This window comes from Microtus ochrogaster, chromosome 2 (assembly GCF_000317375.1).
Source record: "Microtus ochrogaster isolate Prairie Vole_2 chromosome 2, MicOch1.0, whole genome shotgun sequence".
NCBI lineage: Eukaryota > Metazoa > Chordata > Mammalia > Rodentia > Cricetidae > Microtus > Microtus ochrogaster.
The window spans coordinates 51,566,217-51,586,183 of record NC_022010.1 but is presented as its reverse complement, the minus strand read 5'-3'; the positions used below and the strand labels follow the sequence as shown (position 1 = coordinate 51,586,183).

The window sequence follows — 19,967 nt, the reverse complement described above, 5'->3', positions numbered from 1 at the left end:
CACACACACACACACACAGACACTGTTATGCCCTTTTTCAACCAGATCAATATTTCAGATGTAAATGAGTTGAACTCAGGGGAAGAGAGATTCATATTGAGGTGTGAAAACATTTCAGGAAGAAAAAGACAGATACGTTTAAGTGTATAAATACACCCAATAAATCATGGTGAGCTTGGTGGGGATGACTGCTCTTCCTTCTGGCAGCTTTGTAATTACTCGCTCAACACAGCAACAACTTTCTTTGGAAACAGTCACTCTACATGTAAGACAATTATAGCACCGGGGATCATTGCTGACCACAGCTAAGGCTCTGTATGTCACAATCCATTAGTAAGGAGATGTATCTGAGCAGCAGCAAGTTTATTAAACCCTAGTGTTACTTTCCCCCATCACTTTTCTCAAGGTTTCCCAAGGGCAGTCATCGGCTATTTCTAATAGTTCATCAATCCAATCTGTAAATAATTCCAAGTTCAGACTTCCTGAATTATTAACCTGATCTATGAGAACCGAAAGCTCGCCATTCGGTTTTCCCTCAACAAATTCTAATCTTTGGCTGAAGTTCACAACACGAGGTCCCGAGACATTCTACAATCAGTGAAAACCATTCTGTCACTTTCCCTCCTGTGGATCTGACTTGTCTGCATTTGTGTCTGGACATGTTAGAACATATTGAAATGAAAAGGACAGAAGCAGTCCTGCTTTGTGTGTGACTGAGATCTAACTTCATGAAACTACCTGTCTTGTTTATGGCTCCCCATTTGTATTTAACTGTGTAATGACTTGCATTATCCTCTAATTGGTTTCCATGGAAAAGCATCATTTTCTCAATTAGTTTGTAAGGAAAGGGGCCAAACCTTGAATGGTCTCATTTTGCCAGCAGCAGTATGTTGGAGTCGGCTTATACAAATTCATGAAGGCCAATTTTGAATTTTGTAGGGAATTCTTAGTCAACATAAAAGTAAACGCATAAAGGCTTATAATTAACTAAATGATAATAAAAGCAAATATAATAAAGATCCAAGGTTTATTATCACCCATTTTAGTATATTTTCACATTATCTGTGGTTGTGAAATTATTTACAATTTTTTTTCGGTTGTAAAAGCTTTCTGATGGTCTAGCACTCTGGTCTTTGTACAGTTTTGTATTCAATAAATTCACATTCAATGACTTACTGTTAATAGACTAAAATTTATCATGATGTGAATATTTCTATAACAGAAATACACCAATACTAGATATCAGGGTTCACTACTCTATTCTACAAACCTGGGTAAACATTTACCAGACTACCACTGATTACTATTTAAAATCTTGGTAAAGAAGTATATTCAACAACATGGAGGAGGAAAGCACACTATAATAGGAATAAGTCATTGACTCATTATTTCACCTTAGATTTTGTTCATATTTGCTACATTCTATGCAGCATAATATATGGTAATCCCTAGTCAAGGGTGAGGACAAAGTGTTCTGAGAAACTCTGTGTTGTTCCTAATGAGGATTATTTGGCAAGGGCATAGCCTGATAATCAACAATGGGAGACTCAACTCCCCTGAATTTTTGTTTTTGAGTGCTTTGGACTTCATTCTGGAAAAAAAAAAAAGGTGTGGTAGAAATCCTAGTTGCAGTTATATAACATGTAATAAACAACTATAGAAAATGGGTGGAAATATATTTGACTTTAGAAATAGAAAGCTAAGGCCAGGTGGTGTGGCACACGCCTTTAACCCCACCACTAGGGAGGCAGAGGCAGGCAGATCTCTGTGAGTTCAAGGCCAACCTGGTCTATAAGAGCTAATTCCAGGACAGGCTCCAAAGCTACACAGAAAAAAATCCTGTCAAAAAGAAAGAAAGAATGAAAGAAAAAAGAAAGAAAGACAGAAAGAAAGAAAGAAAGAAAGAAAGAAAGAAAGAAAGAAAGAAAGAAAGAAAGAAAGAAAAAGCTAGGAATTCAGAAAACTTTAAGAAAAACCCATTCTTATTTTTAGCAACTGATAGAATATGGTGAGTCAAACCATGTCTCTATCAAGCACAAAACTAAATATATGCCATCAAAGTATTTTGATCCCAGATAAGAAATGATGTTTGAACTAAAGTTTAGATATGTTGCTAGTATCATTGAGTACAAGGGAAATCTTCACATTAACAGTAGAAGAATAGGAATTGATGTAGGAGGGTCTTCTATTTATCTGTTGCTTTCATTGGTTAATTAATAAAGAAAACTGCTTGACCTGATAGGTCAGAACATAGGTAGGCGGGGAAGACAGAACAGAATTGTGGGAGAAAAAAAGCAGAGTCAGGCAGACGCCATGATTCTCCTGCCCGAGACAGATGGACACTCGTTAGACTCATCCTGGTAAGCCACAGTCAAGTGGCAACACAGATTATTAGAAATGGATTAAAGAAATATGTAAGAGTTAGCCAATAAGAGGCTAGAAATAATGGGCCAGGCAGTATTTAAATGAATACAGTTTCTGTGTTATTATTTCTGGGGCTAAGCTAGCCATAAGGGAGCTGGGCGGGACAAAAAGCAGGCCTGCTAGCCTCATCAGTACAAGGAATACTTGATAAGGAAAAATACAATGAGCATACTTAGTCTGGAGGACAGGTAGGAATTATAAATATTTGATGAACTGTCATGTAAATAATTCATAAGGCCTACCTTTTCCTTAAAAAACAACATTAAAATTTCTTTAAGTTGAAAAAATGAAGACAAAAATTTAATAAATAAAGCTCTTAAAATATGCAGTGCCCCCTTGTAATGTCATAGTAAGTCCCTATATGATGGGACATGTCAAGGGGTGAATAACCTGGCATGAACGAGTGGAACACTGTTCTGGGACTTTTCAAAAAATTTTTTTTTTTTTTTGTAATAGGAAAAAAGACAAGATCGAACCTCTACTTTTTGATCCCTCCAATCTCTTATCTTCATCATATACAATCTAAGGTTTCCGAAGACAAGCTCTCTGGGGCAGGCTCCTTTCAAAGACTACTCCTGAATACTTGGCGTGAACAGTGGGCAGAGAGGTAAACTAAGCTGACAGAGCATCCATCTTGCAAGCTGAATAAGGTGACCTCTGACCTTGCAGTAGGAGACAAAGATTTCATCAGCTCCTAAGGCAAGTGTGGAAAATGCAGCTGGAAGGTAGGTCCAATTAAAAGGGGAAAGGGAGAGGAAGACGAGGGGTTCAAGTCAATAGGATGTTTGCAGTACAAGCATGCCGAGGAGGAAGAATGCAGTGTATTAAAACCAGAAACTCACAGAAGACAGGCATGTGACTCATCACACAGCATGATATCTTGAGATCTTACATGAAGGATAATAACAGTGAGAAACTGGCTTTTTGTTCACTTGTTTTACTTTTAGCATCTTGCTGTCTTAGTTAGCAACTGCTCTGGTCTAGCTTAGAGCATATGCCCCGATTGTTTTAAACCATAAATACAGGAATAAGTGAATTGACCCTGAAAACAGAATTTTTCTGCTGAAGGGAAGTGTTGCTGGGTACAAGGTGGACTAGGCATCAGATAAGAGGTGGATCTATGTGGTTAGTCTGTATGCATTGAATACGAATGTGCATCAACTTTGCAGAAGTTACTTCTCCTTGTTTAAGTTGTATGCACACTGAACATGAAATGTATACTTCTGTCTAAGATTTGTTGTGAGATAAACTAAATAACACACTGTGTCTTGAACATATAAGATGGTGTCAGGCTATAATAGGCACTCAATGAATAGTAATGACAACTGTTACAATTGTTATCATCAACTTTAAACAAGAGGTTTGTTGCATTCCACTAATCAGATTAGATGGCATGGTTTATTTCAGTGCTATAGAAAAACAATCAAAGAGTAACTAAGCCCTCTTCATTACACACATATTGATTTATATGTAAACAACAATGGCCATGGTATTGACCTTAATTCATTTGAAACATTGGTAATAGCAGGTTAAAGTGTAGAAAGTGTAGTTACTCAAATTAATTGAAAATTCCTATGAAAACATTCACTCTGAAGTGATTGCTTCTGTTGAATGCACATCATTCTGATTGGAAGTGTAATTGGGCTTCCAGGTGCCTGTATGTAGGCTATTTGAAGAACGGCAAAGTTTAAAATAATGTCACATTTTATCTTTTCCAGTCCTCTGCAAGTCAAACAACTGACTAGGGAGGGCGGGATTTAATGACTTATTGTCCTGAATGACTTAAAATCCTCACACAAGTTGAAAGAATAGGAACGTGTGTATGTGCAGAGGTGCACTCACAATGCTCGACAGCTTTGGATTCTGGACTAGTCTTGAAATCTAGAAGTTTGCTATCATTTTGAGGGGTTATAAAATACTATACAGTATCATTGCCCCTAGTCACTAAGCAAGTATGCCATTTAAATTTCAGTAATGTTAAAATCCCGTTCCTCATTTGGTTCAAATGTTTGGAAGTCCTCCGAGGTTAGTGGCAACAGCATTGAACAGTCAGAATTTGGAATATCATGCCATCCCTGAGAGCTCAAATGATGAGTCCTGGGAGGAGTAGGTGGGAAAGGGAGGGAGCAGGTGGGAATGGGAGAAAGTGGCAACTGGAGATGGAAACAATCTTCAGAATAGCAAGGATGATGTAGTTGGGAAAATGCAGCAGTTAGCCTTCGACAGTGAGATACAGGAATAATGGATAAGAAGCTAAGTATCATGGCTATGATGTGGACAATAGCATAGTATGGTATAGGAAGGGTGATAAGTTTCCATGCAAGTAGGCAGTTTGCTGTCCATGTGAGTCGTCCATTAAGGTCCTTCTGCGAGTGAGGCAACCCACCTGGGATTGTGATTGGAGACAAATTTACTTCAGCAGGAGGCTGGTTCCAAAATGCCAAGACTAAAGAAAACAAAACAGAAAAAGAAAAAAACACTCACAATCTCCTACAGCTTGGGCTAACAGGCTTAATGATAAACTCTTTTTAGATATGACAGACATATATCTTACAACACGAAGCTCCAAGTATTCCCCCTTGCTGTGGTCCTTCTGTCCACAGATAAATTGGCTTATTTTAATATTTTCATCAGGATATGATATGATTCTCCATAATTAATTTTTCACTCCCAAGCATCTTTTTTAAGTAAATCACTTTTTTGCATTATTTCCCTTTACTGTCAAATCCAAACCTTTTTCTTTCTCTTTCCTGGTCATGACATTGAACAAGACACTGGATGACGTAAGAAGGTGATTGTTCCAACATCACTGAAAATCAAAGCTACATCCCTGTTTTGTTGTAGGGATTTAAGACTGCACAGAACTAAGCTATGAGTTGATGCATGTGGCTTTTTAGAGAACATATGAGGTCATAACATCAGATTACAGTCTGCATGGGGAATCTGGGGCTCCTAGACAGACTGCTCCCTGGGAAGGCCTAAAACAGTGCTTTCAGTAGGAAACTTTTAATACAATGCAAATCCAACCGTGTGTCTTGGGAGTGGGTAAATAAAGTGTTGGGGAGGGTAGGCAGCAGAGGTTAATGGAGGGAGGCCTTAAGACAGGTACATACTGTCATACTCAAGTACTCAGAGAAAAAGGCAGACTAATAGAGATGAGCTACCAAAAACTGTCTGCTTTATTTCCTGTTCATCTTATTTTCTACATCCTCAGTAAATCTTTATCCAGCAGAAACTCCCCCGTTGCTTGGAAATTGAATTTCCTCTAAGAACTCAGAGATTATGAAAAATTAACCTCCTCAAAATGAACAGAATGTTTTTTTTTTCAATGACGTCTCTCTAACACTAAGTATCAAACAGGAAGATAATAACAAACACCAATGCAGAAGCCCATCCCTGATCTGCCTCTGAGTGTGCATTCTCCATCATCCCACTTGTTCAAGAACTCCATTTCAGTCTCGTTCTACGAAGCTGCTCGCAGGAAAGACATGCTCACCGGAAGCCAAACCCGGGAACAAATTCAGATATGGCACTTGCTCTGCCTCTCTAGTGTTGTCAGATCACTCTGAAAGGCTAACAACTCCACGCAACATTCCACGGTCTTTGGTAAGCAGGGATTATTAATTGCCCAAAGTGCTTGCTTTTCTTTTTATTCATTGTTAGTTTCCACTATTTATAGATTTTTGTTTGTGTGTTTCTATTTTTCTTTTTTTTCCTTCTAAGTATAGAAATGGAAAGTTCTGAAGCCTTAAGTCAAAGTTGGCTCAGTTAGACCCACATTAACTTATACCTTTTGTCTGGGAACATCACAGTATCTCAAAGAAGGGGTTACTTAACATGGTGTGAATCTCAAGAAGCATCCACTATGGTCTATTATGGTTCTTTATTCTCATTCCAGCTCACTGTGAGGTGCAGGCTGTAGCAGGGCATTCATTGTGTGAAGAGACTTTCAGGACACATCTCGACGCAGCCCTCAGACTCTCGTATCTCTCCCTCCTCCAAAGTTTGTCAAAAGTCCCCCATTCAAGAGACAATGTAAGTTTTGGATACCACTAAAAATAACACATTGCTCTTGTATAAAAACAGACTCAAATAAAGCCTACCTAAATGTCTATCTTCACAGTGCTGTGGTATTTGCATTTTACAGAAAACATTTTAAAATCATTTTAGTAAGTGGAATCCATTTTCCTCCATGAACTGCTAATACTGAATTCTTAATAGCTTCCCTAGAGTTTTGTATCTTGCTATGAAACCTTGAGTGATTTCCTCATTGTTGAGGCACAGTAAATAATCACAGTTTATGCTCATAAGCATAAAACTCTCATCTATTACTCTTCCTAGGTTTTATATTGTTAAAGATAGAAAACGTATTTTCCACGCAATCTGAGTATGAGACAATGCTAAATTGGTTTATAAGCCTGGTAAACATTGATATAAACATTCTTAAAAAGCTTTAATGTGTAATATCAGCACTTTAAATCCTTATAGGGACAATTATGCTCCAAATTTCTCAGTTTTAAAATAAGCCGTTGACTGATGCTTTTCTTTGTTGGAAATCATCTTTGTTTCCTTTTGTTTTGCCTCTTTTTTTTTTCTTCATGAAAGTACCATGTCAGCGTGTTCTTCTTCTAAGTAGCACCTTTAGGTTCATTTTCAAAATCTTAAATGTCCTTTGTGTTATGCAATATTTTTAAACGATCAGATATAAAGATGTTTCATAAGGGTAGTCCAAGTGACTCCCCAAAGGCAATATAGACAACTATGTAGCGCTTGATTGGCTCCCAGGAGTTAAGGGTAGACTCCTATTGGCTGAATACACCACATACGACTCACCACAGTATAAGCCTTCATGGTACCAAAAATATTATATAAGCTGCCAAAGGAGGGAAGAAAAAAAAAGTCCTACCCAGTTGCAAAACCTATAAATCAAGATAGTAACTAGTATGGCAAGATATCCATAAAGCGTAATTGGTAGAACTGAGCTGTCTAATTGCACTTAAGGTCCATTCAGTGGGAGGCAAATCATGCCTGGTACTAAAATCGTAGCCAGCCTCCCAAAGCCAGTGAGATCATGGACATTAGCAAAGAATCTTTGTCTGGCGCTTGGCGAGACCAGCACTATTTCTCACTGCATTCTGTCTTGTCCTTATGCTCACAGAGAAATGCAGCTTCTACCCCTCACTTAAGAAGCCTCTCTTTAAAGCAAATGGAAACCACCACAGAAAACCACAAATGGACACAGTGGAGAGAACAATGGGTAATGAGGAGCCCAATCTCAGTGGATGCCTCTGTCACAGCTTGTGTCTTAATGACCCAGGGAACATCTATGGAATCAGGGGTGGAAATGTAGCAAGATCCATCATACTATAAAATCTATAGTGAAACAGTCTCTCCCATAAATTGATGCATAGAGAAAACCAGAAACATGGCAATTTCAATGGACATATTAGTATAGAAGAGGGGAATTACATAGCGTCCCATCTCTGGCAAAGAAATACAAGCAACTAATGACTTTCTGGGAGAATTATCCTTTTCCCAAGGTTAAACCCCCTTTTGGGTTGCCCAAGACAGAGTTCTGAGCCTTGAAAGCATATAGTCACTGGTGTGGTTTGAAAAAAACATGACTTCCAAAGGGCATGGCCCTATTAAATATGGCCTTGTTGGAGGAAGTGGCAACATGGGAAAAGGCTTTACGGTCTCTTACTCAAGCTTCCATGAGTGTGACTGTCACTTGACTTTCTATTGCCTGCCTATGAAGATGTAAGAACTCTCAGCTCTGGCACCTTATCTGCCTGTACACCGCCATACTTCTTGCCATGATAGTGGACTGAGCCTCTGAACTGTAAGCAAGTCACCACAATTAAATGGGTGTCCTTTGTAAGAGCTGTTATAATCGTGGTGTCTCTTCATAGCAATAAAAACCTTAACTAAGATAGTGACCAGCAATAAAAATGGATCAGAAGGTTATATGTATGTATTTGTTCATACACATACATGCATATTATTTATATATGTATACACCAATAATTATCAAAGAAAAGCTACAACTTGAGGGGGTACATGGGAAGAGTTAAAAGGTAGGTTCCTAGGAGAGACTGGAGGGATGGAAAAGAGGAGACAAAGTGTTGCAATTCCATTTCAATTAAAAACTTATTGAAAAAATAAAAATACAGAGATTTTGGTAATATTAGATATTGTGCTGGGGTAATAGCTTAGCAAATAAAACATGGCTGTACGTGCTTGAATGAAACTAGAATTTAAATCCCCAACCCCCAAGTAAATCAATGTGGGGATGTCAGTTAGCCTATTATTCTATACTATGAGAAACAGAGATAGTGAATCTAGGAGCAGGCTGCCTGGCCACACTAGACAGAATGTCAAGCTCTGGGTTGAGCAAGAGACCTTGTGTTAATAGCAAAGATGACAAATGGCCAAGGAAGATCCCTGAGATCAACATCAGACCTTCACACACATGCACACATAGACTCATATATCCAAATCTGCTTCTTCCATATGTGCGTACATGAATATACAATGCATCCTACATACACACAAATGTGTAATATATAGCAAACATAGATATTTTATATATCTGTGTATATATGATGTATGTATGTATCCTGAAGGTGACTGAGGTGCCTCAATGAGTAAAGGCACTTGTTCCAAGCCTGATGAAGGAGCAACGGAGTTACAGATATGTGTTTAAATATAGAATTATTAAGGGAAGTGATCCTTTGACAAACCAAGTGCATTATTGATTGACTAATTCAATTCATATTTGTTGATAACTACTTATTTTGCTTCAATGGGAAACCTCAAATATTAACCTCATTATTTTAGAAGTTAATATTAGTATACAAGCCAAGCATGAAATAAACGGTTTCAAGAATAACTCAAAACATGGGAACTGAAAAGACTCCACAGTTATCAGCACTGACTGATTTTCCAGAGGAACTTGGGTCAATTCTCAGCACCCACATAACTACTTACAGACATCTGTAATTTCAGTTCCATGGAATGTGTTGCTCTTTTCTGGCTTCTGCAAGCACTACACGAACATTGTGCACATACACACATACCAGCACTATATATACACGTAAAATAATAAATTAAAAATTTAAAGGGTAACTCTAATCTTTTACTTTTGGAACTTTATATACAAGGGTACTTTGGGTAAATATTTCATGGATTAAAACATGAAATAGTTTATTAGTGTAACAAACACGTTTTAAGAGGCTGCTAGTTCATTTCCTGACCTCCCGGCTCAGACCCAAAATAAGCACACAGAAACTGTATTAATTAAATCACTGCTTGACATATTATCTCTTGTTTCTTATTGGTTAACTCTTACATCTTAATTTAACCCATTTCTGTTAATCTGTGCAATGCTATGTGGTTGTGGCACTGTTTGGCATCTGTATCCAGTGGGGCTACATGGCTTCTCCTTGACTGCCTTTTCCCCCCAGCATTGAGTTTAGTTTTCCCTGCCTAGCTCTGTTCTGCCCTGCTATAGACTCAAAACATTTCTTTATTCATTAACTAATAAAAGCAACAATATATAAAGGACTTCTTTCATCAGACATATAATTTATAATTCTAAAATATATACATGTATAATTCTATAGAACATTACACACACACACACACACACACACACACAGAGTAATTCGGAATACAATCACTTTCCAAGAATATGGTAAAGATATCATGCTTCAAGTGAAGTTCATAGTTATACATGAAAACATTGATTTCAAAGATTTCTCAGGAACCAAGAAGTCCACCTATAAATTCTAGGTTAAAAAATATTCTACATCTTGTTTCCTTTTTGTCTCCACCTGGAAGCTCCAAACACATTTAAAAGCTTTGTCTGATACTTTGTTGCATTTTGATCTAATCTGTTCAGCCTTCTGTAACAAATTATCACAGATCAGGTGACTTAGCAACTACAGAAATCAATTTCTCACTGTTCCAGGCCTGAGGAGTCTAAAAGGCATTGGGTAGATTCAGTGCTGAGTGATTGAGAACCCTGTGTTCTGATTGACAGTGGTACCTCCTCACTGAGCTTGCACATTATGAACTGGACTAGCTAGCAACCTGGGATCTCTTTTATCATCTTGGTGGCTGCCCTTGTGATGAATTCACTTGCTAAAGGCCTAACCTCTTCAGACTGTCACCTGCATTGCTGGGATTTCAGTATTAGAAGAAGATGGGAACACAGATAGTTCCTCCACACCATTTTTGTACCATTTTTGTCCAGTTGTTTAAATGTTTTAAATATATAGTTAAATGCTCATCATATAATCGTTTTAGAAGTATAAAATCAATCTCTATACAGTATTTAATCATTTTCATTGATATTCTATTTTGTATACTATTAACATTTTATAATGTTTCTTTTATTTTTTAGTTGTACAGACAAAAGGAGTGACTACTAGAACATTTATTGCTAAAAACCTTTAAATTATTTTATCAATTTAGACAGCCAACAAAATGTAGAAAATAATAGTACTTCGTTCCAAGCTGACATGAGAACTTAGGGCCTTAAAACATTAAGGCATGAAGGACAGCATAGAAAATGGTCCCAGGCACACATTAATAGGAATTCATATGTAGTATTATTAACTTCCTGGCTGATACAAGAGTGCAATTCACTAAAATTACAGACAGTAGAGAGACGCTTATACTTTTACAATCTTGTTTACTCATTTGTAGTCTAATACATTCTAATTTTTCTGTTCTTTACAAAGTTTTCTTTCTACATCTTAGCTATCCAGCTGTCTTCTTTTTCAGTGATATAGTTGTATATAATTTATTTTTAATTCTACTTAGTGATTATCTTTACAACCTCCAGGACTAATCTTTTAAAACATAAAATAGTACAAACATATGGAAAACTACAGATAAAACTATAACCGACAACAGACAAAAACGTTGTCATTAAATTTAGCAGATGTTAACATCGTGCTCTACTTACTTCAGAGCACCTCCTTAGAGAAATAAGTCACAAATAGAGCTACAGACAGCTCCACACCCAGAGCCTCGGTCCTGAAACTTATGGCAGATACTCCTACAGTTAATAATGAGAATGCTTTCAATTTTTCTATTTCTTTTCCTTGATGTTTCTATATATTCATATGTAGAATATAAATTATTGGATATCTTATGTAAATTGGATATGAAATATCAGATGCAGCACTCCACATTTGTTGAAGGTTCTGACCTAAACCAATGGATTAATCCACTGATAGGCTTTTAAGCAGTCAGATGAGAGGTGGTAGAAACTGGAATGTGTGTGTCCTTCAGAGAGTGCATCTATGGGTATATATTTGAAAGTTGCGTCTTATTGCCCGTCTCTTCCCTTATTTATGTCTGCATTCTGAAAGCCAGGAGCCAAGCAGCTTCCCTCACTACACATGCCACCACTCTTAGACTAAAATCATAGCAAGAATAAGTTTTCCTTTTTTAAGTGGTTTAACTCAAGTATTTTGTTGTATTATTGGAACATTATCACAATTATGATAACTATATCAGATACTTTTCATAATGAAAGTGTTTCTTTTTAGGCTTTTACCCAATTTAAAAAATACTTAACTCTGCTTTTAAAAGATTTTTATATTCCTTACCTTTCTGTTTTACATGAAATTTCTTTATGATGGGCTTCTCAATCTTGTTACAACTAATGATTGGTTGTTTTATATGTTACAGTAACTTTAAAAAATGTTTGTAGATATTATATTGTCTATGGCTTCTTAAGTTTTTCTACCATATTATTAGTACAAATACTCAAACTGCTGTCTCACGGTATCCAGTTCATATTTTTATTTTGACAGCTGTCCTTTCAATCTACCATCAAGCCTGCCCAACCACTTTGGAGGACCTAGTCTACAGAATTTTTACTGTATCTTATTATTTTCCTACTACCGAATTTATTTTTTATGAATATATTATGCTTTCATATACTACTGAGAGAACCAAATTTTTCTTTTGCTTATTCTGTTAACTGTTTATTTTAAAGAATGTCTGCTTTTCACTTGCTTCAAGCCAATAGTCTTGCCCAAATTCATATTTATTTCTTGGTTTTATTTGTAAAGTGTTTCACCATTTACTCGTATATTTGGGTTGCGGAATGTGTATACATGTGTATATACTAAAAGACACAAGCAATGGCCAAAGGACAGTTTGCAAGTGTCACTATACTCCTACTGTGTGGCAGCAAGAGTCTATGCCTGCTGAGCCATTTCACTGATTCTTGATTGGTATTTATACCTAATCAATTTTAGACAGAGAGCAAATAGATTCAAATTTACTGTTCATAAATATACACTGTCTGTAGATTACCTTTCTAAAGCTGTATTCACTTGACTGATCAACTGGTTGCAGTTTATGAAGACACAGTAAACTGTGTGGAACTTTTAGTTTAACATCTATTGCCTGTTAAACTTGATTCTACGTGGCTCTACCACACTAAAAATGGATTGTGCTTTATCTCAAGTGCAGGAATGTCTATTGTAAATATCCGATTAAGCACATTACAAGCACCTGTTTCTGCCCTCTGCTGATAAGACTTGTGTCCTTGCCCCTTTACCAGAACCCTATAACTAGATCTTCATAGTTATAAATAAGAGAATTGCTCACTTGTCTTCCAGTATATCTCAGCTATAGATGTACTGCAATGCATAGAAAAAGAACAACTGATCTAAGGCCTAGAAGAAGCAAGCAGTACTTAGCTACTTGATGCAGTATCTGTTCAGTCATATAGGAGCCACTCGGTTGGCTGACTGATATACGTTATTTTGGTTTTGGCTTGTGGAATAAACAATAATAATAAAAAAATTAAACTTTATTTTTCTATTAGTAGTCAGGTAAATTGTATCTTCTGTTCCATCCCTTGTAGAGTCTTGATGAGCAGCTTTGTCGGTCTTACAGGTTTAGAAGACTGTAGTTCAAGGCTGTGAAGGATATTCTTGATTTTGAATGGTAGCATGGTGGGAAAGTATATCCTTGATTTTGGATGGCGTCGTGGTGGTGAAGGATATTCTTGATTTTGGATGGCGGCATGGTGGTGAAGAATATTCTTGCTTTTGGATGGCAGCATGGTGGTGCATCCAATTGGATTAAGGGAGCAGATAATGTAGTAGGGACTGCTTCCTTGTCAGATGGAATCTTGGACTCTCAATGTTTCTTCTACAGTTCTGATGGGCTAAGTCCCAGGATGCAGGTTCACTCTCATTGCACTACTGTGTTTTGTTTTTCTTCAGGTTTTACTATCACTGTGGAAAGTTATTTCAAGGTGTATTACTTTTGTTTATGCTGCATTTGTTTAGCTGTATATAATTTTGATTCTTTGCCTGTCTAAAATACTTAATGGTCAAATAAAGAGCAGAATGGCTAATAGTGAAGGAAGAGAAAGGATAGGCATGTCTGGCAGGCAGAGAGTATAAATACAAGGGGCAATATAGAAGAAGAGAACAAGGAGAGGAGGATGCTATGGGTCAGCCACACAGCCAGCAATGGAGTAAGATAGACAGAAGTAAAAAGAGGAAAAAGCTCTAAGGTGAGAAGTAGTCAGGATAATTTAAATTGAAAAAAACTGGCAAGAAACAAGCTAAGCTAAGGCTGGGCACTCATAAGTAAGAAAAAAATTCTGTGCAGTAGGATGAGCAGCGGGCTGTGTCCCGTCGCCCGGTTAGCTTAGCTCCAAAATAATTATATAGAAAATGTATTCATTTAAACACTGCCTGGCCCATTATTTCTAGCCTCTTATTGGATAACTCTCCCATATTAGTTTAACCCATTTCTAGTAGTCTGTATATCATCACAAGTTTGTGGCTTACCGGGAAACATTCTAACCTACGTCTGTATTGGGCCAGAGCTTCATGGCATCTGTCTGACTTGGCTCTTCTTCCCAGCCTCCAGTTCTGTCTTTCCCACCTACCAAAGTTTCTGCCCTATCAAAAGGCCAAGGCCATCTCTTTATTCAACCAATGAAAGCAACACATCCTACACCAATTCTGTGTGTAATTTATTTGGAAGCTTGGTGGCAGGCCCCCAAAAGAGCAAAAGAGCCTGAAAAGCTAAAAGTAAATAACAGCCAACAATATTTTGCCACCCAACGTGGGGCTAGAGTAATAGAAAATTCAATAACACACTATAGTCAATTGTGCTACCCAGGGCACTTACATTCTGGTCAGGAGGAAAAGGGACGAAACTAAGCAGAAAGGGCAAAGGATGTTCATGACCTATCCATTAAAGGACTACTTAAGAAGGCTTCCTGACCTTTCTATTTATACTTTACTAAATAAAAAATAATTTCAAAGCCATCATTACTTTAAGGGGAGCCTAGATATGAAAACAGCCTTGTTTGGGTTGGTCTTGTACCTTTAGTCATAAGGCTTTTCATGATACTGGGGTGAAGTGATAAAAGACAGAGAGGGGAGCTAGCAGATTTTTCATGTTTGTTATTGTTATTGTTCTGTTTTCAGAGGATATTGGAATACCAAAAATATAAGGGGAGTCAAATCAGAGCTTGGTAACCAAGCCTCATTTAGCTCAGCATAGGTATTCGTTGTGTGCCTTGAGAGAGCATCAAATGAATTTGCCTTTTAGTGGCATGTTAAAAAATGGTTATATAACTCAAAAGTTTTAATTAATAAGGATTCTAATGTCAAACATGTCTGTTTCTACTGAGATCCTGCCTTGTCTATTAATAAATAACTTGTGATTTTTGAAGGAAATATTGATTTTTCTCTTGCTCCAATAGTGTTTTGGTCACATTTAAAAGAATTCCTCAAAGCAGTGCTACACATGTGACCTGTACTTGTGGGTGTTTTCAACAGTTTACTCAGAAACAGATGTATATATAATTAAAATAAGAGGTTACCAGAGACACAGATTGTGAGATGAGAGATGAAATAACCCCTGTACTTCTAATATTTGTCCATCCTATGCCCATTTTTTTGTGTGTTGCTTTGTGTAGAGCAGTTTAAATCACGTAATGGCAAAATCAAACTGCCTTCTTGAAAATGAGCAGTTTGAATTACTCTAAGTTATCTTTTGTTCATGTAACTTTTTACCTTTAATTAGTGCTTCTATTAGCTCTCCAGAAGGTAGCATCAATTTCATCAAAACACAATTCCTACTGCAAGCACTTCAATAATGATATTTTGATTCAGTGCAGTATACACATCAGCTGTTCTCCATCCACTTATGAAGTTGAGGTAGGAGGATCATCTGTGCTCACAAGTTTGAACCTATTCTAGGTAACACAGTGAGACCATGTTGTACTATGAATAGGGAATAATGTGATAGTTTGGTACTTCTAATATTGTTAGAACTTTTAGTTGTTAACTATAACACAACTAATATTTTCACCATCTTTACTAAATAACAGCTGAAGGTCATTACAATTATAGGCTTAGATTTCTGTATATTAAAGTCTAAACCCTCAATTCTGTCTTTGCTTTTACTGAAGTCACAAATGGTAAACATATAAAATGTCTTCAATTCACTACCTCTTATCTTTTAACTCATTGAAAACACAAGTTTCACCACTCATACATTTTTTATATTCATTTTCTCTGTCTTCTGGTCTCGCTCATTTGCCCAATGCTTTTCCATATCCTTAATTTAATTCCTTAAAATGAGGCAGGAGAGTAAGTTTTATAATTGGAATGCTGCCATGAGCTAAATATTTCTGTCCCTGTCCATCTGAGATTCACATATTGGGCTCCACAGTAGAGTTGTGTTGTATTTTGGGATAGTTTTTCTTGGTAAGGAAATCAAACTTACTGAGAGTAAAGAAATAGAGTCCCCAACCAATATAATATGTGTTAGTATAAGATTAGACACCATTAGTTGAATCTCCCTGACTTGTGCTCTGTCTTCCCCCTCCTTGCTATACCTGAGAAAGTCAGGTGTGTCAATCAAGTTTGGTTGCTACAAAAAATGCTCAGTATAACCAATTTAAAAGAGACAAGGTAGCTTTGGTTCATGGTTTCAAAAGTTCCAGTTCATGGTTATTACATGGTCTAGTTATTTGGGCCTCTGGGAAGGAGTGTGCAGCAGAACAATACCACTGACCTCATGTTTAGGGAAACAACAGAAAGAACAAGAAGAGGGTAGGGCTCTACAATTCCATGCTGGGGGCATGATCAATCAGAAAAACAGATCACAGCACACCCCAAGTCTTAGCAGTTTCACCACCCCTCCTCAACAACAACTCTATCTAGATAGAACATTTAACACAAAGAAATTTGGAAAACAGTTCAACATCTAGTCTACAGAATAACACCAAGACTTGTCAATGAGGCAAAATTCTAGAGGTCAGAAAGGTGTTTTTTGTTTTTTTTTTTTTAACCAGACACTGAATGAGTAAGCAACTTCACTAAGACTTTAGACTCTGTATGTGTGAGAAAACACATTTCTATTGCTTATGCAGCCCAGTCTCTGGTACTTTGGTATGGCATTGTGAGTAGAATAGCATAGGATCATAGAGGTCCTGATGTTAAGGTATTCAAACAAGACCATGATTCAAGGGAGAGAAAAAAGGAAGGCTTACAACCTCACCTTGATGGGGGGGCAGCATCACATGTCCATGAATACTAGAGACACTTAAGATGCACTCTACCTGTTTTAGGTCCCCTAGAAGACCAAGCACATGGTGGCCCTTATCACAGCCGAATGATCACCAGAGTGCACTGGGCAGAGACCTGAGAGTGTGGTTGCCTTAGTGAAGCTTTATTCCTCATCCCATTCCCCTGATTTCAGCTTAGAATGGAGATCGTACAAGACAGAACAGAAGACCTCATTCCAGCTGGTAGTTGAACAGCGCTGAAAAACAGGACAAGCCAGCAGGCGGGACTCATTTGAAGGTCATCCTTATGGAATCAATACTTAGTGCATGTTTAAAGTATATGACAAACCTCCGAACCTAAGTGTGTGCACTAAGGAAAAAAGTAAAAGGAAATGAAACAATAGTAGACCCGGAATGGTCACTGAGACACCCTTCTCTGGCTACTCTCTTCTGGACTATTTTGTGCTATTTTCAAATCAGAACATAATAAAAAGCAAATATGCTCTGCTGTTAGTATTTAAATGGTAAACAGCTCCTCTGTGTCCTTATTTTTTTCAGTGCTGTATGAGTTTAGTTTCTCACGTGCATCTTTGCAGTTCGGAGCCTTGTAACACTTATGTGTCTTGGTAATGCATGCACTTGTGTAATTACCAGAGAGGCAGTCCAAGTTTGACTGAGATTTTACATATATTCTTTTAATAGCCACATTATTTAACAGAGTTCTCTTTGCTGCCTCTGCCACATTACCAGGAAAACCCTTTAGAACGGAAGCTCTGCTTTTGCTAACACTCCTTGTTTTGAATTAAGGATAATTTTGCATGCTTAACACAGTGAGGTTTGGATGAGTTCCTATGCATCAATATCTTTGTCTCCACAGGCAGGTGAGGGAAGTGTTGAGTATTTAGCACTGGCTGTTAGAGACAGTATTGCTATTCTATGTGATGTAGGAAGTAGATTGATTGCTTCTTAGTGAGCATTCGGGAGGGCTCACCTGACTAGTTATCATTATTGTTGGCACTGTCTTCACAGTAACCTGGTTATGTTTTCAAAAGAGAAACCCATGAATACCAAATTAGTACATGCAATTCACATGGAAGTCCGGAACTCTACTTCTGCTTCTGCCCCAAGTAGCGTGAGTTCTTGAACCCACAGAGAAAACCTCCTTCCCTTTATGTTTCTTCTAATGATAAGCAGGTGAGCCTCTTCAAATCCGGTCAGGGTTGACAGTTTGGTGGTTACTCTAATTGCCCTTACCTCCTCAAAATACCAAACAGAAAACAAAATGGGCAAGCACTGATAATGAAAGCTATGCTGTCAAAAACAAAACCGCAAGCAATAGACTAAAGTCACAATGGTGCAGGGAAGCTGTATCTCAAGAGGGATAATTAAAATACACACGTACACCAAAGAAAAAGAAATAGATGATTCTTGTGCTGCTCAACCCTAAATCCTCTTGTACTTTCAACAAGTAATAAGACAGGAGAATACAGGCTAGAGTGCCTCTAAAATTGGCAATTAATAAGGAAGCTGTTTTGATTGTATATGGTTTCCTTCCTGCTTGATGTTGAAACAGATCATTCTGTTTGCCTCCGCCCACATTCTGGCTGCTTCAGCAAAGAAGAGATCTTGGTAGTTTTGACTTTCCCAACTCCAGACATTCACAAAGGGACCCTTCTATATAAATTAAATGATTTGTGTCTTGGTGTTCCTGTTTTTGTGGGTATAGAAACAGAGAATAATCGCTCCATGAGTCTAGGTGATCCTCCTTTGCAGATATATGCCTTGCACATCTACTGAGTTTCTGTTTAATCCTTTATTTTTGGTGTGTGTGTGTGTGTGTGTGTGTGTGTGTGTGTGTGAGAGAGAGAGAGAGAGAGAGACAGACAGACAGACAGACAGACACAGAGAGACACACAGAGAGAGACAAACAGGCAGAGATAGAGACAGACAGACAGACAGAGACAGGGTGACAGGGACACAGACATATTCTCATTCTTGCTACTGTTTTCCAGAGTAGGTGACTAGTGAGGGTCATTCCTACATGGGGATGCCATTTCCACAAAAGGCAAGCATAGAACTGTATCAAGAATCAAAACCGAATAAAATCAGAAAGTGTCAGTATCTTATTTTCTCATCTTGCTTGTTCTATTCACAGGGTGGAACTCTCGTTTCTAGTAATAAGAATACAACCAACCAGGCGTCTCCATTCTCATCTCAGAACAAAGGAAAGTTGGAAGTGAGGGATGAAGCCTTGACAGTTCCACCTAAAGATGGAGAATATTTTTCAGGCTTTTGCTGTGTGATGTTACTCATTGCCCAGATAACCCTAAAGAAATCTGAAGGCAGCATCAATCCAAATTTAAGCTCTTTTATAAATAGATTTATTCATTCAATAAATATTTATTGGACACTTACAATGTGCAAAGCATTTTGAAAATGCATAACGTAATCTTTTCTCCCAAGTGGCACATGATTGCATAGGAGCAAATAATATATATATGCAAATAGCTATATTAATCTATTCAGGTCCCTTTCAGTTGCAAATGACAGAATCTAACCACAAAGTCACTTAAACAAGAAAGGTACACATTGCTTCCTATAACTGAAAATCTATGAGCAGATTATGGGTAGATATTAAGATATAACTGAGGGAATCTTTAGCATAATTTTTAGCCCTCTCTTCTTTTTCCTCTCCTACTTCTTTGAGCTTTGATCCTTTGATCAAGAAAATAAGACCAGAATTACCCATAGTATTGGTCATTTAGCCTTTTTAACCTTACTTCTTAAAAAGTATCGGGACATAGACTAAATATTTACTAAACTAAACAAGTGTTTTCAGAGGATTGTAATGACCATGAAAACAAGTTACACCGATATTTTTTAAAAATCAAAAAGTTTGGATGGAGGTGGGCGGTCCTTGGACTTCCCACAGGTCAGGGAACCCTGATTGCTCTTCGAGCTGATGAGGGAG

At 37.5% G+C, this 19,967-nt stretch overlaps 1 protein-coding gene across 2 annotated transcripts in view; it reads right to left on the bottom strand.

Annotated features, from left to right (window-relative positions):
- The window catches only part of Lsamp (limbic system associated membrane protein), a 2,109,134-nt gene that overhangs the window by 1,322,794 nt on the left and 766,373 nt on the right, over positions 1–19,967 (bottom strand). For both annotated transcript variants that reach the window (XM_026786010.1, XM_026786013.1), the window contains exon 2: positions 4,811–4,870. In XM_026786010.1, coding sequence (XP_026641811.1) covers positions 4,811–4,870 — 60 coding nt within the window. The remainder of the gene's footprint in view (positions 1–4,810; positions 4,871–19,967) is intronic.